Source organism: Argiope bruennichi, chromosome 6 (genome assembly GCF_947563725.1).
Source record: "Argiope bruennichi chromosome 6, qqArgBrue1.1, whole genome shotgun sequence".
In the NCBI taxonomy this organism is placed as follows: domain Eukaryota; kingdom Metazoa; phylum Arthropoda; class Arachnida; order Araneae; family Araneidae; genus Argiope; species Argiope bruennichi.
In genome coordinates this window covers 15893234-15918996 of record NC_079156.1, presented here as the reverse complement: position 1 = coordinate 15918996, position 25763 = coordinate 15893234, and the positions used below count along the sequence as shown (strand labels likewise).

Below are 25763 nucleotides of genomic sequence, written 5' to 3'. Positions count from 1 at the left end.
CAGTATGCGAGAAAATTTTGAGGAGACCTCTACCACTGTTTTATTTATCCCATCCACTTGAGTACTGATGGACGAACAAACACACGTCGTACGAAATGATTTCACCCAAAATTTGGTAAAGACCTGCAAATTCGAGGGAAACGCCATATATCAAATTTCACAACTGTATCCTTTGCAGTTTGAGTTAATCTTGCTCATAGACCAACAAGAAGACATAATTCCGAAACTGGACTCGAAGAGATTCATCAAAGTTTTAGGGACAAAATTGTGGTCAATGATAGCCATATTTTCTCTTTGTATTCTTAGTATGCGAGAAAAGTAATAATAATTATTAATAAATAAATAAAAGAACAAAGACAGCAACAAGATTAATGTTTTTCTTCTGCCATCGCTTCTGTGCTACACACACTTGTTTTCTCAGAGGGGAGGAGAGAGACAATCCTAAAATATTTACTGCTTGTTGTTAGATAAATAGTTAGTCTATATAACAAGATTATGCCCTTTGGCAAATGCAGTGATTCGTTTGAATAATTATAAGAAATTTGAGATTTCTAAAATGAAAAGTTTTTTTTATTATTATTTTACAATTATTTAAAATTCGTAAAATGTTTATTAAAAGTCTTCTTCCATCCTAGGCAAGAAAATACTCGTTGTAGACTGCAAGACTGGGTGAATCAATTCCATTTCTTCAAAGGATTTATCTATTGTTTCATTCTTATTTTAAACTAGCCGCCTTTGGCGACCAGCCGGTTCGCCAATCTTAATGTCCGTTTAAATTTTAATAATTAAATAGCTTGAACCGGAGTTTAACCCCCTTCTTCGCCAAGTTGCGATAACGCTCCAAAGCTGGCAATCTTTATTATGCACTATGATTGAACATCTGCTCCTTTGCTTTTGAACATTTCGCAAGGCCGTTGTTGGCGATTTTTAAAAATTTCGCCAAGCAGGGGGTTAAACTCCGGTCGTACCATTAAATATTTTACGCAATTCCAACTTTAATAGATTCTTCAGCAAAATATTTTAAAGCTTCAAATTTTGATAGTCATATAATTCACTCATAATATTATAAAGGCCTTCAGTCATAACTTGATATGTATCTCTCTAATTTTCTGTTACCCCTCGTAGAATTTATGCTTTAAATTAAAGTGTAAATGATTAATCTGCAGTTAATATAATAATATTTTTTACTGAAACAAAGCATTTTTTTTTAATAATATGATTACTGATAATAGAGTCACTGAGCGTTTAAACTTTATGGGCACTAAAGAATATCTTTCTTAATTTATGTAATATCTCAAGAATTTGTCAACAAAATTTTCTCAGATTCATCATGAGCAGATCTATTAATTAACAATGTTTAATTTTAAATGCATCAAACACTAAGAAAATAAAACGAATCGTTTAAAATAATCGGTCGGAAACAGGTTTAAAAAAACTACTTAAAAAACGATGTACTTAAAACTATAAGCATATACAAAAAAATATATAACTAACATAAATACAATTTACTTACAAAAGCACGCAACTAACCTAAAAATAATTTAAATCATCCGTTGATAACGGTTGTCATGGCAACAATCAGAATGCGCATGCATGAATTTTCTTCGCCACTTACGGTAACGCAAATGCGTGAATTTTTCTACGCCAGTTGGGGCAACGCTATGCAGATTAGACATTTTTAATTTCCTTTATTCTGTGTTATTTTAATTCAAAAGTACTTCAGAATGAATCTGAAACATGGATTAATTAACAATGTTTAATTTTAAATGCATAAAACATTAAGAAAATAAACAGAATCGTTTGAAGTAATCCGCCGAAAAATGTTAACCCTAGACTCATTACTGTTGGGAGAAAAAAAAAATAAAGCCTTACTCATTTGGCGGTGGGGAAAATGGAAGATTTTTTTTGGCGGAAAAGTTGGCGGTGGGGAAAATGGAAGATTTTTTTGGCGGGAAAGTTAGTTTTTAATTAATAATTAAAATTCTAATTAAAATTTCAAAAAAACGGACTCCAGGTGCACATTCCCGCCCTCTAAGGTATACATGTACCAAATTTGATAGCTGTATGTCAAATGACCTGGTCTGTAGAGCGCCAACACACACACACACATTGAGCTTTATTATAAGTATAGATTAGATTTTCATCACTATTTTTTCTTGACTTCTACATAATTTTACATAAATTTAATTTTAAAAATCTTACGTAAGATATTTCAAAGATAGTTGTTTCTGTTTTCTTATTTAACTATCTCTCGTGATTTTTAAGTACAATTGGTGAATCATGAAGCAGCCAGGGATTTATATATCCATCGGCTTTGCGACAGGATGAGTTTATTGCATTAAAAGCTTGTCAAAGCTAGATTTCATTAAAGGTTTGTTGTATATGTAAAACTGATTGAGAGTTAATCTGATTTTGAAGGTAAGCATCGACTTACAAGTGTAACGAAGAAGTTCGGTGAAAGAGGGTTCTGATTCAGATATCTTCTTCTCATATGATCACAGTTTAAAATTACGAGGCTCATTCTAAAATAATCGTTGCTTCAAAACATCGATATGTCGATCTAACTTAACTGTAATGGCAAATTTTATCTTTATACCACAATTTTATCATTATATAATATTATTGTAATATCTATATGTTGCAAAACCTATTAATAAGAGTAAACAAATGCATTAAAGTTGTGTAAAGTAATTAATTCGAGATAAAAAAAATTATGTTTGGCCTTCATTTCCTTAACAAAACAGTAAAAACTGTAACAATCATACATTTACGACGAATCGTAAACAACTTTCCTTGAATCGCGAATATTTGGCGACCAACTGTTTCGCCAATGATATTGTTTATATTTCATTTCAGTTAAATCATTTAGTTAAGTTATCCCGTCAAACTTGTTAGTCCCGTTAGTTAATTCCGTCAAATTGTCAGACATTAAAGGCGTGTTATTTTAATAATTTACATTTGTACTATTCATTGTATATATGAATTTTTCCAATGGAGATCAGTTCCATGACATTATAGCATTATTGTGGCCAGTTTATTTATATCTTATGAATTTAGCATTATGGTAATTTCACGTTTTTATTCGTCTCATAAACCACATAGATTAGAAGCAGATTATTAAGCAAAAATCTCCTTTAAATTTCAACGACGGAAGAAAAAAAATCACACGATCAATTTTTTGATGAATCAATGAAAATAATTTCGATTTCATTCACAACAGTGAAAATATTGTTGTGAAATATATTTAAAAAAAGTTTAAAAGTTAATTAATTTAGACTAAAGAATCTCGTAACAACCAAATGGCATCATTGAGAAGATAATTTTGTAAACTTAAAAAGGATGTAAAAATCATTTTTGTATGAAAAAATTTCATAATTTACTGCGGAAAAACGCCAAAATTCCTCTTAGTTTTTTTAATTGATAAAATTCTAATTAAAATTTTTAAAAAATTGCTCCGAGGTTCACATTTGAACCCTCCAAGCTATATAAGTGCGAAAGTTAGTAGCTGTATGTCAAGCTTTCTAGCCTGTAGTGTGCCAGAACATAGATACATGTACATTGATTTTTACTATTATTAGAGATGCTAATTTATTCAGGAATATGTCTCTTAAAATTATTTTGTCTTTTCTTCGCAATTTCAATATAACTGCTTAAACTCATATGCATGATTTTACTTTATACCAAAACTTGATATCAATCTTTATATATGAGGTGTAAAGAATGCTTATAAGTAATTAAAATAATTGTTTGATTAAAAAATCTCTTATTCTTAAAATAAAAAATGCTACATGTAAACACTTTAATGAATCATTCAGCTATTCAAAAGCGATTTAAAAAAGAAATTGTGAAATAAATTAAAATCATTTTTCATAAAAATCATTCATCAAAATCATTATTTCAGATTCCAATATGGTTTTTAAAAAACACGACGTGTCCAAATGCGAACGTCATTGGGCATAGCAGATTTCAAAACCCAAAAGCTACCCTGTTTATGTCTTATAATACTGCGCACTAAAAGATCGAAACAAATTATTCAAGTCATTGAAAGCAGGATTCAAAAAGAAAACACGAAGTCATCATTTAGGAAGTTCATTCCTATAGAGTTTGTTAAAAGAAAAATTATAAAATTCGTGCAATGGCTTTAATTTGAAAGAGTTGACGAAATATATCACTTATGTTATTCGTATAAATTATATATTAAATTAAAGTAACTAATTAAACTCATTCGAAAATCAATAGTAATATTTTTTCTGAAGAGTCTGACTCGTGTTTCCAATTACGTAATGTGATATTTAAATCGCCATTTAAAGTAAAATCGCAATTCATTCAAAAGACGAAAAAAAAAAAAAAAAATAGCACACATGTATTTCGGGTGTACTTTCCACTCTCATATGAATGGATTTAGCAATAAATACCCCTAAGAAAACATGTCATCTAATTAGAAGTTTAAACAAATCTTCAGTTTATGAGATTCGTGAAGATATTTCATGTTGATGACCTTGCTAACTAATTCTTTTTACCTACACAACTTATTAAAAGTATCACCACGTGTTTAGTACTGCAAATCCACTTTCATCTTTATCAAAAATAAATTCAAATAGCATCTTTATGGAAGTTCACAATTCATATATTTAACTAAAAATGGATTTATAACCTGGCTTACCAACAATTTTTGCATGAAAGCTAAATCAATCGAATTTTTTTAAAACTATATAATAATGTTCCTTTAAAAACAGAAACTCATGTTATTAACCCTTAGCACTTGGATGGTGCCCCTCACTTACCATTCTTGATATTTTATTTATTTATTTATTTAATTTTGATTTTTAAAAAATACTTAAAGAATGGTAAGAAGATATAGATTAATTTTTCGGTAAAATTCAACTTAAAACTATAATAAATATTTTTTTCATAGCAAGTCCTTATGTTAGTTGAATAATTTTACATTGAATTTCTTTTCCGAGTGCAAAGGGTTAAATATATTTCGGCTTCAGAAATCAAACTAGCTCTAAATTGCTCGTAACGATGCTCAAACTTATACTCATAACAAAAAGTCAAACAACTTGTCTAAATTATAACTATTCAATTTGTGTAACTTTTTTACAAAAATCTCGATTTATAAAGATTAAAAAATTTGAATACAGTGACAAGTAAATAGAATTCTTCCTTTTTCCCTCTGGTGCTTTTTTTTAACAATTTACTGTTCTATTTGAAGACCATCTGATTTAGATAAATTATGCAGTATAATAGTGTTAATCCATTTTATACTATAGCCGTATAATACGATTGGTATTTTCAGTGATATATGTATATATATATTGAATCATAAATACTAACAAAAAGTGCTTTAAGTTCATCACAAAATCTTAATAATTCATCATGGTTTAAGAGACAAAGAATATGGTAACACAATATTGGTGATAACTCATCAGAATGTTTAGCATTATTTTTAATAATGAGCAGTTTAACTAGTAAAGGAAGAGAAACGGTTTAATTAGAATATACCCTTTAATAATAAATCCGTGTACGTTTTATGTTTCTTTGAAAAAATCTTAACAACTGTAAAAAAGTATTTCTCAATGCTATATTTTACACCATGTGCAAACTTAAATGTTTATTTGATTCACTTGTTTAAACAGAAGCTTGAAGAACAAAGAAATAGAAACTCAGATCACTTGTTTTCAATTGCCATACTATTTATTAGTTCAATATAGATTTATGATATTGAAAAAAATAAACACGTCGATTTAGCTTGATATCTAATGAAAATCAACATAACAAAATAAGTGAAAAATTTTATTATGGTTATTTTTATTTTTATTGATTAAACACATTTTAGGCAGAAAATAAATGTGTCAAAATTCAATTACGCATTAAAAATATTTACAAAAAATGACAGAATTTAATTTTTGAATAATTGCAATGTATCTCAGTGAAATTTCTATGAAGAATCTTTATTCAGAGGTCATCAGTAAAATTAATTCATATCAGAAAGATGCACTGTCCATTCAACAAGTACGAAGCAAAAATATCCAAGATGATCGTAGATGAACACTAATGCAAGCAGAATTCATACCAAAGCCTTAACACAAAATATCATGTTCAAAAAATATCATTGGGAAAATAAACAAGAATGACATTCCACAAAACCTCTATAACTGTTAAACCGCTGGCGTAATGGGGCGCTAACGACAACCATATGCGCGACTATCACGTGCCAGACAGAAGGGGGGAAAAAGAGAAAAACTCACCTGTCTGTCCTTTTCCCAAAGTCTTCTCGATCCGGTAGGGCCCCACATATTGGTAATGGTGGCCCTCTCCGCCCCCAGTGGGCCCTTCCCGCTGTGACGTCATGACCTGGGGGCCCCTGGTCGTTACTTTTTGTCCGCTAAGCCCTCTCTCTTATACACATGTGGTGCCCTTTGATGTTAATCCAGGGCGGCACCGAGCGGCCATGCTGGTGGCGGCTGTAGGGAAACTGATCAATAGATAGCGGGGCGCAAGCACACACGCAGAGATGGCAAAGGCAAAGAATGGTTCTCGGCCACTCGCGAAACGATTCCGAGGGTTGCCGAATGTTTGGCTGCGAGACTTGGCGACGGAAGATGCAGGAGACCGCCAAGTAAAAACGGTTTAAGAGAGAGGGAAGGAAAAGAGGCGATGATGCAAATTTCTCTTTATATTAGTGAAGGAGGACGGACTGTTTTTATTATTTAAACATAAAGATCAGAATGAGTGCATATTTTATTCGTCCCAAAAAATTTCGGACCATTACAATATATTAATTTTGGAATTTATGTTGATTGTTTTTTTTAAAAATAATTAGACTATTTGAAATGTTTGTCATCCTTAATTTAAGAATATATATATATATATATATATTCTTAAATATATATATATATATATATATATATATATATATATATATATATATATATATATATATATATATATTACTTTCTCGTTTACGAAATGTAGGGAAAATATTATAAATGTCAAAAAAAGTCGAAATCGAGTTTTTGAGGCATCTCCATATTTTAGACCTCCTGAGAACGAGAACACACTTCTGGCATGATATCTCTGTTCGTTTATCTGTCTGTGACAAAGATAACTAAAAATGCTTTAAGCTAAACGGATGAAATTTGATATGTGGTTTTTAAATGAAATCTGTAAATTTTGTGCAAAGTTGAGTCAGAGGAAATATGTCAGTCCGGATATTCAAATACAAGTTGATACGATAACTACAAAATGAAGCGAACTAGGTGGATGCAGTTTGGTACACATCTGTATTATAGATATCTGTTAACTTATCTATTGTAGACACTTGTCAAATTTTGAGTGAAATCCAAAAAAGGGTTGACCATGTGTATTTTCAGAAACATGTAAACGCAATAACTAAAAAACGCGGCGACTTAAATATATCAAATTTTGATATGTGATTTTGAAGCTGCAATTATAGTTCAGTGTCAAATTTTGGTTTCAATAGGTCGCGAAAAAACGCATTTGAAGCCCAAATTCACCTTTATCTTGGGGGGGGGGGACCAATCCCACTTGTTTATTTAGTTAATAAAACAAAATAAGGCAATAATTACGTCTTTAAGTAATATGTTAGCCAAAAAAATCGATAAAAGCAGCTAATTAATAAAATTTAATCATAATAAAAATATATTGCTCCTAGTAGAAAGAGGACTTAGTAAAAATCAGATTTATTTCGAACCGTCATAAAATTACTGATTTAAATTTATTTCTTATCAGCACGTTCATTTTCATCTTGTTGATATAGGTTTATGTTCATCTGTTTACTTTCAAGGTTTAAATTCAAATCAAGAAATTATTACAAGTGAATGTGGAAATAATACTAATTCAAATAAATATATGCAGTTTTCCGTTTTCGTGTGAATTTTCTCTTTTCGTGTACAATATTCGTACACGTGTACACAATTTCGTGTACAATAGTTTCTGCTGTGTAGAAAATCAATTTTATGAAAATCTGCGTTTTTTTTACATAGTTTAAATTTAAAACATGCCCATTCTAATCACGGTTCATTTCATTTCACTTCGGTTGGTTCGTCAACCATTAGAAAAAGACTGATGGATTTTGAAAAACAATTTTAAGCCAGAGAGCGTGGTCTCTCCAAAAACTGCTCGCATACTTTCTAATAAACTTGCCATGCCAGAGGAGGCCTTAAATGGCATAGGCGTACAATAGTTACGAAACATAAGCTTGAATTTATCGTGTCATCCTTGGCGAGTTATTTGGCGATTAATCCCTAGATGCGCTAATAATATCCCAAAATCGAATTTGTGTTTTAGACACATTTATCGTTCCGGACTGAAACAAAATGATACAAAACTGCACTCGCAGTCACAAAATCCCATAACAAATTTGATATATTTAAGTCACTGCGTTTTTGAGTTATCGCATTTAATCACTGAATTTGAAAGTACAGAAAAACAAGTAGTCATCCCATAGCTGGATTTAGCTCAAACTTTGCAGGCATTTACACTATATATGTTTAATCTGTGTACTGAATTTTATCTATTTAGCTCTATTCGTTTTATAGTTATTGTGTTAAGTTATATTCGAACAGTCGGACAGACGGACTTCCTCGAATCAGATTTTGCTACAAAATTTGATAGGAATCTGTAAATTTGTGTCAAGACTGCATACCGAATTTCATCTATCTAGCTCAAAGCATTTTTAAACTATCATTATCACAGACGGACATACGGACATTTTTCGAAAATGTGTTTTTCGAGCTCAGAGAGGTCTAAAACGTAAAGATTCGTCAAAATCTCGAGGCCGAATTTTTTGACGATTATGAAACTTTCTCTATACTTTATATATGAGAAAGTAGGAAAGTAGAAATGAAGGAAATCGGTGCATTGGTGGAAGTGGAGGTTTTCTCTCTCGTAAAGAACGTATAATGAATTATAGTTTTTGAGATTTTCCTCGAAAATGGAGGACATAAAATTGTATGGACCTTTTATGGAATTGAGGATATTTTATGATGTATCCACGCGCCATGTGCTGGCGAAATCACTGCAGTAATTTAGACTTGGAAATTCTATCATTGTCCCCTTCCCCATACAAAATGTGCAGTGGATCAATATTTTGGTGATCTGAAATGAAGTGCCATTGATGGCATATTTTAAATTTAGAAATTTTCTTATGAAACAAAAATGGGCGAAATCGGAGCTGTCGTTTTCCTTATTATATTAAATATATTGTTTCTCTTTATTAAAGCATTGTGCACGAGGATGCTAAAACACAAAGGCATTTTAATGTTAAGTTACAAATGGCATCGGTCTGAATTGACATGCATGATGAAAAGATCTTACAAGTCACAGCTATGAAATATAGCATGTAATTAATTTTTGGATAGTTGATACTTTGGATGATTGGATGAAGATAATGGAAAATTATGATTTTCGAACTCAGGAATGTCTAAAACGTGAAGATTTGTCAGAATCTCGAGTTCGAAATTTTTGACAATACTTTCTCTATACTTCGCATATAAAAAAGTAAAAGCAACTCACCAAATATCATTCTTTTTATAAAATAATTACTTAGGGTACTAATATTCTTTTTTAATAACATTTTAAATACTTGAAAGTTACTTTCATTCAAAATAGTAAATTACTATTAACTTTTTCATTAAGGCAACAGGTTGATTAATCGTGCTTGAAATGCACATTTATTCGATAATGCTACATTTTATATACTCAAGTGATAAATGGTATTTAAAATACAGATTTTCTGTATTTCTACTGTATGTTTCTACAGATTAACTGCTTTTGGCACTGAGCCATTGTCTATGTAAAAAACTGGAAATACATTTTCTTTCGTGGCTTAACCGTTACTACTTCATAAAATACCTCGTTAATTATTGTAGAATATTTTTCAAATAAAATTCCATTTGTAGAAGTGTTCTTATGGAATCAACCAAGTGCATAGTTACAAATTCGTTAGAATATATTATGTTAAAAAGTAAGCAAAGAAAATCCAACGTGTAATGAAATGAGCTTTAAAATGCAAAGTACAATTTTAAAACAGTAACTCAGGTTTGTCCATTCGTGATTTTAAAGCTCCATTATTTTTTTATCTAGATTCGAATGAAAAAAATAATTAAATTCCATATGTCATACAGAGAATTTGACAAATTTGAACAATTTTTATTGGAATTTTTCTTTACTATTTTAAATTTCTGGCTAACAAAAAGTTAAAATATCATTTGGGGTTTGAATTTATTTTGGTCCAATCAAAGTTAAAATTAAATGTGAAACTTCGTTTTCATTTTTGAATTTTTTTTAGATAAATTTGTCCATGACTTTCATCTTTATTATCTGCTTCACTTTACATGAGAATGTATCTTATAAATAAAACAATGAATATTCATTGCGTTTTCTAAAATACTTTGAAAGTGTAAGTTGAGAATTGTATTGTTTATTTATGCATGTTTATTATTGTTATTATTATGAGGAAGGTTTGGGTAGGTCAATTAGCGAGTTTAAATTCTCCATATTGTTCATTTTATTGAGTTAAGTATTTATTTATAATTATTATGGTTATTTTTTCAATTTCAAAATTTTTTATTTGTTAAATTTTCTATTGTTTTAAAAATCTTTATCCTCTTGTAAGAAAATTAGAAAGAGCATCGTAATATCCAAAAAGAAATGTCCTCTCGGGATTTGTAAGAATTTGAAAGTTTCAGATTTCCCTTTTTAATTTTTAAGATTATGTTGAGGTAACGGTTCGTCCGTGTGGAAACCGATGTGTAAGTGAATGTGACAACTTAAAAACACAAAAAGTTACTTTAAAAATTAAATTTAATAATTGAAGTTAATTAGTTAAATTATTAAATGACATTTTAAGTTTAAATTAATTTAAATTTAATATAAATGTAATTAATTTTAATTATTAAATTTAATTAAAAATTTATAAATTAAGTTAAATTTAAATTATTAAATTTAGTTTAGTTAAAAATTAATTAAAAATTAAAGTATGATCTGCCTTAAATTTGCAGACCAAATTCATTAATAAGGTGTTTTTTTTCATAAATAACATCGATTTTCTTCCTTGTTTTATGACCCTAAATGTGCAGAAATTACTTATACTTGAAACAATTTATTAACGCACACGTTGTTATTCAGGTTAATGAAAATATTATTTACATTTTTTATTCTTACCTTTTTTTTTTAGTGAAAACTGTCACTCACTTCCAGACAACATATTATCTATTTAATTATTGCGTAAATTTAAATTTGTGTGGTCATTTTCCAATTGAAAATATAAAAATTATTTTTATACTATAAAATAAACATGCATCTTTCAAAGAAATTGTGAAAATTAAAGAGAAATATTATGGTAATCAAAAAAATCAATGAAAATAAATTTGAATTATAAAAGGAATGAATTTGCTCGGAATTATTGCGTATCTTAACAGAAAATATAATCTTATAGGTTTCAATCAAGAACTTGTAATCGTCTAACGCATAATAGACATCATTTTTCACATAATGTTCAAATAACAGTATGTGAAAAATTAAATAGAAGTCAATTTTTTTTTTTTAAATTTCTCGTATACGAAATATAAAAAGAGAAAATATTGTATTCTTCCAAAAACTTTGACCTTATCTTTGGATAAATATCACGTATTAGCGTTCCCTTTGTCGGGAAAACACTTTTGAAAGTCTGTGCCAGTCTATCCCATCCAAAACGAGAGTGTTACAAAAATTATAGGTTCGAATATGTGAAACGGTGTTTTGTTTCACCATGTGTATGTACAAATAATAATTTTAAAAAAACAACGAAAAAGAAAGATAAAATTTGGTGCTTCGTTTTCATACCAAAATAATAAATAATTTCTCTTTAATTTAGATAAAATCCTTAAACATAAAATGTGTGTATGTATACAGAACCCGGTGGCCTGGTGATAAGGTCACGGCTTCGGAACCAGAGGGTTTCAGGTTCCGGTTCCACCGAAGGGCCAACGTGTAAGCAGTCTGGTGCACATTAAATCCGTTCGGGCCAAACGGACACACGCTGGCGTGGCGTGGAATGTTAGAGAAGCGGTTTCCGCGGTTCAAAATTACGAGATTCGTCCCAAAATAGCCTTAGTGTTGCTTTAAAACAGGATGTTAATATGACTAAACTATACTAATGTCTATGCATACAGGCCAACGGCATAGCTTTATAAATAGCGAAATCCAATCCGCAAATTATAAAATAGTACTCAGTCCAAGATTAATTTCGACTATAGTCATAATTAAAGATCTGCGAGGAAATTTTAAAGAAATATGTTTCTGACTCTCTATCCGTTTGTATATTTATGGGTTTATAACCTTGAAAACCAAATAAGCATAAAGAACTACACTCAGTATGTAAGGTTTAGCATCATTATAATGCTATAATATTTACTTGTATCATTATTTACATATATAGCATATATTATACACCATTATAAAATTTATTTATATGGAACAAAATCGGATAAAAAGAAGAGATTCAAATGCAGACTCATTTATCGCCTTTTCTTCTAAAAAGTTTGAAAGAAACCAATTAAAATATTCTCCACAATATAATTTTGAAAACGATAATACCAGGCATTAAGACATTCATCGCCATAAGCGTCAACCATGGGTCAATACCTACTTCCAAATTTTACCGAACCATCTAATTAGATGACCACATCTCTGTTATAGTAAAGAAATGGTCATCTAATTACATAGGTGTATATAATGCTGGAGCCGGGGCTTCGAACGTGTTTATAAGTTAAGAAGAGCCATTTCACTATGCAAGCGACATTAAGGAAATATTCTTTGTTAGTAGGTATTATATATAAGCAGGCATTGTTGAAGTTCACACTTTGAAGGCAATAGTCACATCTTTAAGAAAACCGCCTGTCATTTGGAGACAATTTTGTTTCCTTCAAATATAGAAGATTTTGACCAATTATGATGCCATAAGAACATAAGATATTACAAATGGTCACCTACGTATATTTTACATTTAAGCCGCATGAAACTTGTAGGCGAGTTGGTCTATTAAAGCAACCTCTATTTTTCTGTTTTAGTCCTATTTTACTTTAATTTTTGAATCCGTGCATTCATTCCTTTATTTTTGACTCAGGCTCAAGAGTAAAGCAACTTGTTTTCATGAGTCATGTGAGAAATCTATAATTAAACAAGCTCTTAATAGATCATTTTTTTACTTCTTCGTGTGCGAAATATAGAGAAAGTATCGTGTTCGTCAAAAAAATATGAACACGAGATTTTTGACGAATTACCACGTTTAAGATTCCCCTGAATTCGAAAAACCCCTTTTTTGGGAAAAATATCTCTGCCTGTGATAAAAATAACTCAAAAACGTCTTCAGCTGGATGAATGAAAATTTTTGTATCATATTTACACCAAATTTGCAGACTTCTATCGAATTTTTCATGAATTCTGTTCAGAAGTGGTCCTTCTGTCTAGATTTAACATAATAAATACAAATGTCCGTTAACACAATGTCTTTCTGTTCGTTAACACAATAATACAAGCGCGCTTGTTGTTTTTAAATTAGTACCACATTATTATTTTGTAGTTTATGTCAATTAATTATTACATATATAATAATGGAGTTTTGTAATTTATTTTCTCACATATTTATTATCACCTGTCATTGCACGTAAGAAATTAATTAGATTATAATTAATCGATTAAATTTAAATAGAGACTTGCCATCGAAAATACAAAAATGTCCAACATTCAAAATTTCTGCTGTATGGGAAAGGGAGTTAAAATTCAGTCATGAAACACGAAACAATTCGATTAAAGTAAAAATGTATCAAAATAAAAGCAACATTGCTTTTTAAATAATTTATTAAAAGAAAGAGCAATTAGTTCATTTTCGCATGAACTTAACTACAGCAACTTAATCCAATAATCTAACGTTTAATGTAATAAAAAATTGTACTAAATTAATATTACTTTTTATCTCCATTTTTTTAAACGAAAAAGATAATTCAAATGGTAAACAATTTTTTATATATATAGTTAGCATTTCATAAACTTCTTTTTCAAATACCTCTTGCGAATAGCTACATAATTAAAAATTGGAAAAATAATTTTTTCAATGTCAGCTTCTCAGGAGTTATTAACTTTGACTATTCTCATTATTTTAAATTTTATTTGGTTCGCAAACTAAAATAAAAGTACATATTTCAATTCAATTTGATAGGGGCTGAAAGGAAGGGAACTAATTGGTAAAATGGACAAAAAATGACAACAAAAAAATCGTACAGCAAATTTTAAAAAAAATTCTGACATATTTTCTATTAATTCTTTTTATTTTCCAACTAAATTTAGAGTAAGAGAAACAAAAGAAGCCTTGCGTTTTTCCTGGTTTTTATTACTATTACTAAATGCAAAATATAATGAAAGGGTGCTTGTTAAATATAAGTAATTAAAAATGAGTAATTTGATTACATTAAAAGGTAAAAGAATGCTTGCAAAACGGTTCATTTTTTAAAATTATATCTGCTGGTATATAATAAATTAAAGGAAATTTTTTTAACGAAGGGTCGTTTCAAGGCATTTATTCAACGTTGCCCGCTTCCCTCTTTTTTACAGTAGAAATATATGATTTTGATGGAAAACATAAACATTAATTAATTAAAATATAAAGATTTTGCTTTTAAAATATGAATACTTGCATATAAAAACGCGAGAGTGAGTTAGTAAAATATTAATTACTTCATGTGCATTAATTTATCTTGGTTAATGCGACAACTAGATAAAATTCTCTTGTAATCTTAATTTGTTTAGCAATGCATGTTAATATTATTTTGTACTTTGTTTTAAAATGTTTATTAAACTAATCAAAAAATTAATATTTGCTAGAGAAAACTACTTTTTCAGTAATTTAAAATAAAAAAAGGAAATCATTTAATGGATTTTGTAAATGGTCAAAGTTGCAGTTTCTTTAGATAATTTTTTAAAAAATTTAATTGAAAAACTGTGATTCAATTCAGTTACCCAATTCAATCTTTGTTTGTTTTTTCAATATAAAAGTACTATTTTTTTTTAAATATGTAATTAATGTATAACTAAACTGTATCCTGTTTGAAAGCGTTCGAAAAGATTTAAGTAAAAAATAATTTTAATTTTAATCTTTTTTTTAATAGTACCAGACATATTCAACGTCGCATGGGGGAAAAATTATCTTAAAGTTCTTTACTAATAAAATATCTATTTAATTAATTGCCACAAAATCTCCATTATTAAAACTTTGAGTATACCTCAGAATTTGAGAGAAAAATTTGAAATATAGCGCAGCGAATATTTATATATAAATAATATATAATAAATATTTCTGTGTATTAAGTTATGACATTTTGAATCAATTGCTTAAGTATAAAAAATTATGCATGAGGAAATAAAATTATATTTACTATCAATACTCAGTTCTCTAATATGTACTGAAGTAAATACTTTTTAAGAAATAAATAATTTAATATAAATTTTTTTTTGTATAAAACATTATAATGCAAAAACTTCTCTTATCAACTATGACTTTATTTTTAATGTATAATTGTTATATATGTATCTATATTTATAAAACACCAACATACGTGGCACAGAAATTGCTATTATTATTTACTGTCGAATGGCTACAGCCAAATGTAAACAAACCATCATATGAATTCCAGTGAATGTTTTTACAGCTACTTGAATTCTCTTCGAGTAGCAAATTAATGGAGCTGCAAATTGTTATTAGAAATGTTCTGTTGATGGTTCGCAGTGTTTTCCAAAACATTCAGTTAGAGGATAGAAAATATAAAAGAAATCAATCAATCAATCAAATCTATCATTTTTTTTTTCCAGTCATATATTTAAAGACAATCAAAAGTTTAAAAAAAATCTTGTGAGATATGTAATATTGCTTTTTTGTAATATAAAATTCTAAATGCAAATGGTCGACAGGAAGGTTAATTAATTATAAGCATATACTGATTAACTCATTGCAACCAAAAAATATTAAAAATAGCCAAAACACAATTGTTACAAGGATTAGCAACTTTCAAAGTAAGCTCATAGACTCAGGGAAAATACCTTCCATATGATCCATTCAGCATTCGTTTACTTATTATTGAAGTTTTTCTACAAGTTTTTCTCTCAGTTAACCTTTTCCGTACTGAAAGGGTTAACTGAGAAAAAAACTTACCCTCTCCGTTCCAAACCCTATACTGGCGGGTCACTTTACGTTTCAAGCATGAAGTGCGGGATGTAAATTAAGCTTACATCAAGGATGTTCTCGCTTTACATCCTGCACCCCTCGTTTAAAACAGAGACTGACAAGCCAGTATAGAATTTGCAAGGCCTGTTGGACCGGGTTAGTAGTGAAAAGGTTTAGACGGGAAATTCAGCTTCTATCTACTCTATCTATGTCATATAACTTATGTTTGCTAGGGGTTGAATATATTAATAGTATGATTAAATTAAAATAAAATAAGAATGGAAAGTTTCTTTTAAAAATTTTTCTTCGTCACTTTGTTTATACATTTTTTTTTTATCATTTTCCCCCTTTACTTTTTTTCGAATGTTTCAACCTGAAATATGATACATCAACAAATTTTCAGTAAAATCAATTCCTTTTTAATGAAATTCGAACAGTATAAAAAGTGGGAATAATCTACATCCTTAGAATAATTCTTGATCAATAAAACGTAAATTTTGACTTATAATAAGAAATCAAAGTCCCAAAATATCTTGTTTCCTATTAAATACCTTTCTTAAAATAATTTAATATTTCAAGTTCGTCAAATGCAAATTGAAAAAAAGAAAAAATCCTATCTAAAATCGGATGCTAATGATTAAATATTGATTAATTACTTTCAAAGATTCGAATATTCTAATTTGTGCCTGACCACCTTGCGAAATCGTCAGGCATTCCTGGGAGTCAACGCTCTCCCCCTCTCCTCCGAGTGTCATTGGGGAGTCGCACTCCGGAGTGAAGGGAGGGGGAAGCAAGCGTTGACCTTGAAATCATCGACCTTCTTGACCTTGAAAACTCCCACTACTCCGTCCCGAATACGAATTTGACCTTCTTCCTCAGACGTGAAAAACCTCCTACACCGACAATCAATAGTACGCTTCCCGCTTTATTTTCACGGCTTGCATTTCATCGAAATTTTATTAGGGATTGCAATTGCAGTTTTACCTGGGATTGCAATTACCCAAACCGACAACTCGGAATAATCAGATATTTAGTCTCACAGATAAATGGCAATCTAAAATAATAATTCCAATCACTGACTGAAAATTTTTCCTGCTCATATTAATTAGAAAGGGAGGGGGAATCAAAGTTTAGACTAAAAAGTTTTTCAATTCCAGGTTTATATTTTACGTTTAATTAAGAACATTTCAAAGTGTAATTAATAAAGAATTTAATCTTTGCTTATTTTGTAAAATTTAAAATAAAGTGAAAATATTTAGCTTAATATAATCAAAAACAATCTTGCCTATAATTTTAAAAAATTACAGAATTTATCTAATTTTACTCTTGTATTTCTAGTATCTGAGGTATAGAAAGAATGGGATAATCATTAACCAGTAGAGATGGTTTTCCCAAATCTTTCTTGCATATTCTGATAAAAAGGTGTTATCCCCCTCCCTAAAAAAAATGTGCATTTTGGGTAAGATAGAGCGCCTTACATGGCAATGGCGTACAATAGTTATAAAATTTTAATATTTGGCATGAATTTATCATTTTTATTGAATCTATCGTGTGACCTTTGACGACTTTTTTGGCGATAAACCTCTGACCTGCGGTTCAAAGCATCCGAAAATTGAATTTGTGTTTTAGACGCATTTTTTCCAACCTATTAAAATCAAAATTTGGCACCGTAGTATAAATATAATTACAGAATCGCATATCAAATTTGGAATATTTAGTTTAAGTCACTGCGTTTTTCAGTTATCGCGTTTACATGCTTCTGAAAATAAAGATCGGCAGAAATTAAACCTCTTGTTGGATTTGGCTCAAAATTTAATAGGTGGCTACAAAATAGATGCAAAATATGTATACCAAAATTTATACATTTATCTTTCTTCGTTTTGTAGTTATGTTGCAACCTAATATTCGAACAATTGGACTGACAGACTTTCTTTGAATAGATTTTTTCTCACAATTTGACAGAAATCTGCAAATTTGGTATAAAAATCATATGCCAAATTCTTTTGTCTAGCTCAAAGTGTTTTTGAATTATTTTTATCACATATAATTAAACGGATAGACACTATACCAAAAATGTGTTTTACGAGCTTAGAGAGGCCTAAAACGTGAGGATTTGTTAAAAGCTCGCATTCAATTTATTTATTTATTTTGACGATTACAATACTTTCTCTAAACTTTGTAGAGGGGAAAATAAAATAAAAAAATGTACCCTGTGAAATAGATACCCAGCACTTTCAAGTGTATAATAATTTCGAATCAGGAGGAGTAGTTACCCCGAAATTTTTTGTATACTCTATAATAACGGTATAATTACCCACATATAAAATTTAAGGTCTAAGTGGTGAAGGCAATGAGCAATCTGATTTAAAATTCTCCTAATCCTGCTCATAGATGATCTGTGTTCCATAGTACAGTAAAAACAGCTGAGTACACATTTTGAACATTTTTTCCCCCGACTGATTACTACTAAAATTTGAGCTAGAACTACAGTTTTAGAAACATGATCACGTACGAAATTTGACTTATTTAAGTCGTTGCGTTTTGAGTTATCTCTTTTACATGCTTGTTAATGTACATACCGACAGTTAACTCTTTCGCAGATTTCAGTCAAAATGTGATACGAATCTATAGTTTAATTGTTAAAACTCGGGCCCTCATTTCATTTAACTAGTCGTTGCGTTTTTGTACGCGAAAGTACAGACAGTCAACTGCTCTTCGAACTTAATTCAAAAAGTTGATTCAAATCTACACTTAAGATGCCATATTTTATGTACCAAATTTTATTCATGTAGTTCTTTATATTTTGCAATTATTGTGATAACTCACGAGATAGACTTTCTCTGAAAAGATTCCGTAAAAAAATTAGATAAAAATCTTGCAATTTGGAGCACAGAACACGTACCAAATTTCATCCGTCTAGCTTGGAGCTTTTTTAAGATAATGTGTTTACAACAGACAAATCGACATAAGTCTTAAAGTGTGTTTTTCGAATTCGGGAGGTCTGAAACACGAAGAGTCATCAAAATTTGTTCAAAGTTTTTGGCAATTATAATATCTTCTTTTTGTCTACGAAAAAGTAAAAATTAAAGATGTATAAAGAATTAAATGAAAGATAATGCTTCTTTGAATACTCCAGCATTCAAATTACTTTTGCAACACAATGAAAATAAAAGATATAGAATTTATTCTTGTAAACCTAGTGAGATGAATAATTTTTTATTAAAGCTTTTGAATAATTCACATTAAAATAAAAAGCCAAAAATATTTTTATTCTCCTGTATATGAATTATACAAAGAAAAAAGTATTGTAACCGTCATAAATTTAAATTAGAAGTTCCGGGGATTCTACACGCTTTATATTCTCCTTGAGTCCGGAAAATACATTTTTGGAACACGTCCATGTGTAAACATGATAAATTGCTTGAAACCTTGGTCTGAATAAGAAATTTATAGACTTCTGTCAAATTTTGAGTGAAATACAGTCAGAAATACCTGTCTATCTCTGTCCAATTATGCAATTGAATGGAATAACAAATTTTACCCATCTAGAAAAGAGCTAGATGAATAAAATTTGGAATACATTTTTAGAATCTAAATTATAGTTCTATATTAAATTTTGAATTTTTTAAATCCGGGGGAATGATTGTCTGTATTCCTGTGCATTCGCATGCACGTGAAAAACAATAATTTAATAACGACCTAAATTAATGAATTTTTTTTCCCTCATTACAATTGTGTTTGAATACCAAATTTTGTTTCCAGCCGGTGGAAAATAGATAGCTTAAGTGCATATTCGAGCTCTTCACTATACAATGAAGCACAAAACACTTATACACGAGACTCTGGAAATAAAAATTTGAGTACTCATGTCGAGAGGAGAGGGTGATACCATCTTTAATAAGGAATATGGAGAAGGTATCGGGATGGAACTATTTTTCTACTCTTTTATTTAAGCTTCTTGATTATTATTAAAAGGATGGAAACTTGTAATCGAATTTTTATTTCCTTCCATATATACTAAAGTTTTGAAATTTGTATGATCCCGGTGGCAATAAATTATTTAAACATTTTCAGAATTTAATCATTAGGTAATCGCTTTATTTAATAAGCTTTTGATTTCATTCGCGTAACATTACCTGATGCTGAATTTGAAGGCATTCGTTAATATCTATATATATCTATATCTATATATATTTTCCCTCTTTTAACTCCGTCATAGGATTTTCAGTTCCGATTTTATTTTGTTATCTATTCTTTTTTATAGCATATATTACAAAAACATTATATTTGAAGTAAAACTGATTCATTGGCTAGCGTCCTGGCATAGGGGTAGCGCATCTTCCTCGCGATCTGGGCGTCCCTGGTTCGAATCCCGGTTCGGGCATAGTTGATCTTCATCTGTGTTCTGTCTGTGAGATGTGTGAATTTGCCTCCATGTAAAAAGGGGTTGTGCAAGCGAATGTATGTGAATTTCAAGAGCTAGAAGTCAGACTTCGGCCCTTGGGTGCTCAGGCGTTTTTACCCTCAGAAGCTACTGGACTCCCTTTCCATGGTAACGCGGGCACGACATCATCAATTGATTCATTTGATTTCAGGTTTTACTATTGCATCAAATAACAAGGCGAATTTTTAAAAAATGTATTCCATAATAAATATTTATCAGTCTATAAAGGCAATAATCTGGCCGAAAAGCTGATCGTCAAAGGCGGCTCATTTATGATAATGAATCAAGAAAATTTGACTAAAAAATAGAAAATCATTAAAATAAAAAAAATCATTCTTAATAGATGAATAAACTATATTTTAGAAGCTTATTATTCATTATTTATTCACATTTACAGCCATTTAACAAGTATATTGATTTACAGAGTAGGATTTTCTTTCTTTTTTTTTCTTTTTTTTTTTTACTATAATCATTTCTCTATGCTTTCAATTAAATGAATCAAAATTGCTCAATAATACGCTATAAATGAACAATTAAATTGCTGATATTAATTTTCCCCTCTGAGAATCTGTTCATTTTCTTGCCAAAATTAAATTACAAACTCAGTTTCTGCAATAACGTTGTTTGGAGAAAGATGTCGAAAAAATACGACATTGATTTTTATGGAAAAGATTCCTTCCCTTTAAGTAACTTCTCCTTCAACCTAACATTATTGTAAGGTAACTGGTTTTACAGAAACTCTCCTTTTTATTTATTTCACTGACGCCGAAATAGAAGCGAACGCGCCAAATCGGTTTCCCAGGCCACACTCTAGCATTTGCAGACGACAGGCAGTCTACTGCTCGTTGTATCGCAGCGACATCAACGGGGAAATCGTTGTTTGTCATTTGATGATGGGCAAATGCGCTTTTGCCGTTTTCGAGCGCCCGTTTTTCGCCAAGATAACGTTGTTAGGAGAGAGATGACGAAAAAATACGGCATTGGTTTTTGTGGAAAAGATTTATGAATGACAGTGAAAGTATTTATATAGCTCTAGCATTAGATAAAATATTTCGTCCCAGTCGTTTCTTTTCGCGGCTTTTGCTTGAAAAACTGGACGATTTTCGAGAAGTACCAATTTTATTTCTAATATGTTGACCATTTAGAAGATTACGAACGATTTGGATTAGATTTTTTTTTTTCAAGAATAGGACAGAGGAAAAGTATAGTATTAGAATCAAACGAGAAATGAGGAGATTGGAACACACGAAAATTCCGATGATTTAATAAATTGATAAATGAAGTAAAATCAGTAGAAATGGTCTCCTAAAAACTCTCTTGCATTTCCTCTAATAAAGGTGCTATTTCCCACCCTCCACAAAAAATTTTGGACCTCGTGTAAGGTGAGATCAATGACATAGTTTCTGACGATTTATCTTTGGTATGCGGTTAATAGTATTCGAAAATCTAATTTATTAGATATCTTTTCCCAAACAATTGAAAGAAACATTTGACAGAGAACCACATTTGTAGAAATTTACAAGATCACATGCCAAATTTGATAAATTTAAGTCATTACGTTTTTGTGTGCTCATGTTTTCAGGCTTCTGAGATACAGACTAAACGTTCAACCACTTGTTGGATTTGTTTCAATATTTTATAGATGTCCATATTAAATCTGTGTATTGGTTTTTATTTTTCTAGCTTTACTTGGTTTGTCATTACAATATTAACTTATATTCGAATAGCCAGACAGACATTCTCTGAATATATTTGTTCAAAACTTGATATAAATGTTTAAATTCGGTGTAAAGACCATATACCAAATTTCATCCGTCAAGCTCAAAGCGTTTTTGAGTTATCTTTATCATTAATACACAAAGAGACATTTTCCAAAAATGTGTTTTTCAAACACAGCGAGATCGAAAACTTGGAGATTCGTCAAAATCCAGGATTCGAAATATGCACAGATATTACGCATTCTGCATTATTCTATTATTTCCACATAGATATTAAACAAGATCCTTCTTTATTTTTTAACAATGGAAAAAATCACGCGATCAAATATTTGAGGAAATAATGGAAACGACTTCGATTTAATTCACATCAATGAAAATGAGATTGTGAATACACTTTAAAATATGTTTCAACGTTAAATAAATCTAGACTAAAGAATTTTACATCCATTAAATAGGCATCATTGAAAGGATCATTTTTGAACTTTAAAACTTTTAAAAAATTATTTTTGCAGGGAAATATTTTCTTAAGTTATGGTCGGAAAAATCAAAATCTAGCCTATTTTTTAATTAAGAAAAATTCTAATTAAATTTTTTAAAAAAACGCTCCGAAGTGCAAATGACCACCCTTCAAAGTATATCTGGACCAAATTTGATACCTCTAGATCAAACGGCCTGGCCTATAACAAGCCAACACTCACATGCATTCATCTTTATTTGTACTAATAATAAAGATATGCAGTTCTGTGTGTGTGCACGCGTGAGTGTGTGTGTGTTAGCGTTCTACAAGTGAGACCATTTGATCTAAGAGAAGACCATATGATCTAATGTCAAAGAATAAAGAAGAACTTCGGAAATGCGTTCCTCCTTCCGCATCTTACCCCTTAGCGAGGCAGAATCATTGAAAAGTCGTAGTCTCGGGATACTGAAACGAACAGTAAATAGTAACAGTATGATGACATTAAGTCCCATTCATTAATTCCTTCATTCATAATGATAAATATTTATATTAATTTATGGGATATTAATATTAATTTATGGAATTACAATTAACATTAACGATTCATTCATGAAAAGGCTTGATCGTCTTTTATGTGCAGTATATTTCAATTATCTTGATAGCTTTCCTCCCTTATTCCGATATCCTTGTTGAATCTCTATCCTTGTTATAAATAAATGTTAAAAAATGTACATATATAATTATTTTACATTATATATTATTGCTAAAATGGAACTCAAATCATTTTCATTGTTGCTACTAATATTTTACCTTTGCTTTTTTTTTTCCCATTGATTAAAATTGACCACAAATCAAAATTTGAAGATCCGACTTATTTTTTCATGCTAATTTTCAATACAATATGATATGCCTTTAATAAAATTTTTGTACTTACAATTAAGGTTTAACTTCGAAATCAAATAACGGAGAAAATTTTTTTAAAAGCCCGCCTGTTTTTTTAACATTGGATATATGAACATATGGAGAGAAAATGAGCGCACTGCACCACACAACGAACAGAAGGGTATAAGATTTGTAAAATAGTGTAACTTGCATATTCTATTAAAAACTGAAATTTAAAAATATTTTTAAGAGAACTAATAAAACATATTTACACAAACTATTTAACTGAAATTTTTAACAACACGCCTACCAATGGGTCACCAAAAGCGGATAATATACAATGTAAACGAAATTACGATAATGGACAAATCTATGCGAAAATCCAAATTATTTTGCCCTTTTCTATATGAATAGACCGATGGTGAGGGAAGGAATAGCCTCGATGATAGATTGTGTCCAAAATTTGATTTAAATTTGCAATTAAATCCATGTGTCAAATTTGATCTGTTTGTCTTGTTGCACTTTTGAGCTATGGTATTCACATATAGAAAGACGAACAAGATTTCCATAAACAACGGAGATCATTCAAATTTTGATGTGTGTATATATATATATATATATATATATATATATATATATATATATATATATATATATATATAGTTTTGATGTAAAAGATGGATAGCTATTTTGTTTTTTAAGCAAATTCCGTTAAGAAATACCGTAGGAAATACGGACAGACAAATAATATCTAAAAGTGTTTTTAGAAGTTATAGAAATTTGAAAAACGAATTCATCTAAATTTTACAAGTTGAATTTTTTGAAAAGATAACTCCGGCATAATAACGTTATGTACTTTTGAACAAAGAAAAAAAAAAAAAAAAAAAAAAAAAAAGGCTCTGTTACTTAAGTTAAGTTTTAAAAAAATTTCAGAAACATTTCTTTTGATTCATTTTATGTGTTCTTCTTCAGTTTGGACAATGGTTATTCTACCGTTAAAAAGCAAAGCTAAATTTCAAGGGACAGGTGATACCCGAAATGCATACATATGTATCTTTGAATTAACCATTAACCAGGCAATAAGAAGTAAAATATAATAAATTAGATGAAAAAGTAATGAAAAAAATTGTTACAAAATGAAACATTTGGATAAATGAAATAGTGCTTTTTTTTAGTGTTTAGCAAATTTCAAACCTTGGAAAATAAGTTAGAAGGCGCTCTTACATTCAATGCTTTATTCTTACGTCCCAGTCTGTTATACTGATACTCTTCTTTTTCCCCACTAATTCCACATATAAGTAATCAAAACAGTCGATGTGAGCAATAATCCATACAAATTTTCGTCGATTTGGATTTCTTAGCTGCCCGATAAAAATAGTCGTCAAAAACATGACATCTGACTCATTCATAGCCATTTCAGTTATTCTACAAAATGAAATGCAAATTCAAGGTTGATCGAACGACAAAGGAAACGGTTCTACATTTTGCAGGCTTAAATTTTGTTAATCGAATCGTGTAATTCCGACAATATGCCATTTATTAAACAATTTTAAGACAGGATTCAAATTATCAGAATCTTTTTTAACCAGCTCTCTACACCTTTCCAAAATGATAAGGTTCTTTCCCCCCCCCCCTCGAGGGAGGAAAGCCAAGTAATCACCATCGGCCGCGATTTTCTGTTGCACCTTGTGTCATTGTCTATGACACAAGCAACAACAAAGCAGTTTTTCTTATCATCGCGAATTCAATGGCTTTCCAAGCAGTTTACAAAAATGTATAATGTTGCAAAATTTGAAAAGACAATTATGTGCAACATTTTTCACAATATTAAAACAATAAAAGACTTTTGCTATATATTGCGCATATATAACCTGATTAGCATAAAATATTGCGTAAATGTTTCCACGATGCTCTTCTACAATCTGAATGCCATACAGTCTCATGAAGATACTGTAACAGTATTGAGGGGTATTGAGTGCTAATGAGGAATGTAGTTGATTTCCTGGTATTGTAAAATTATAAATATTTCCAAAAGTAAAT

General features: G+C 29.9%; 1 protein-coding gene across 1 annotated transcript in view; it reads right to left on the bottom strand.

Moving 5' to 3' along the window:
* Window positions 1-6519, bottom strand: part of LOC129971353 (serine/threonine-protein kinase BRSK2-like) — a 252065-nt gene extending 245546 nt beyond the window's left edge. Inside the window, exon 1 of the mRNA XM_056085035.1 lies at window positions 6252-6519. Within this exon, the coding sequence (XP_055941010.1) occupies window positions 6252-6354 (103 nt within the window). The 5' untranslated portion in view covers window positions 6355-6519. The remainder of the gene's footprint in view (window positions 1-6251) is intronic.
* Between the last annotated feature and the right edge of the window lie 19244 nt (window positions 6520-25763).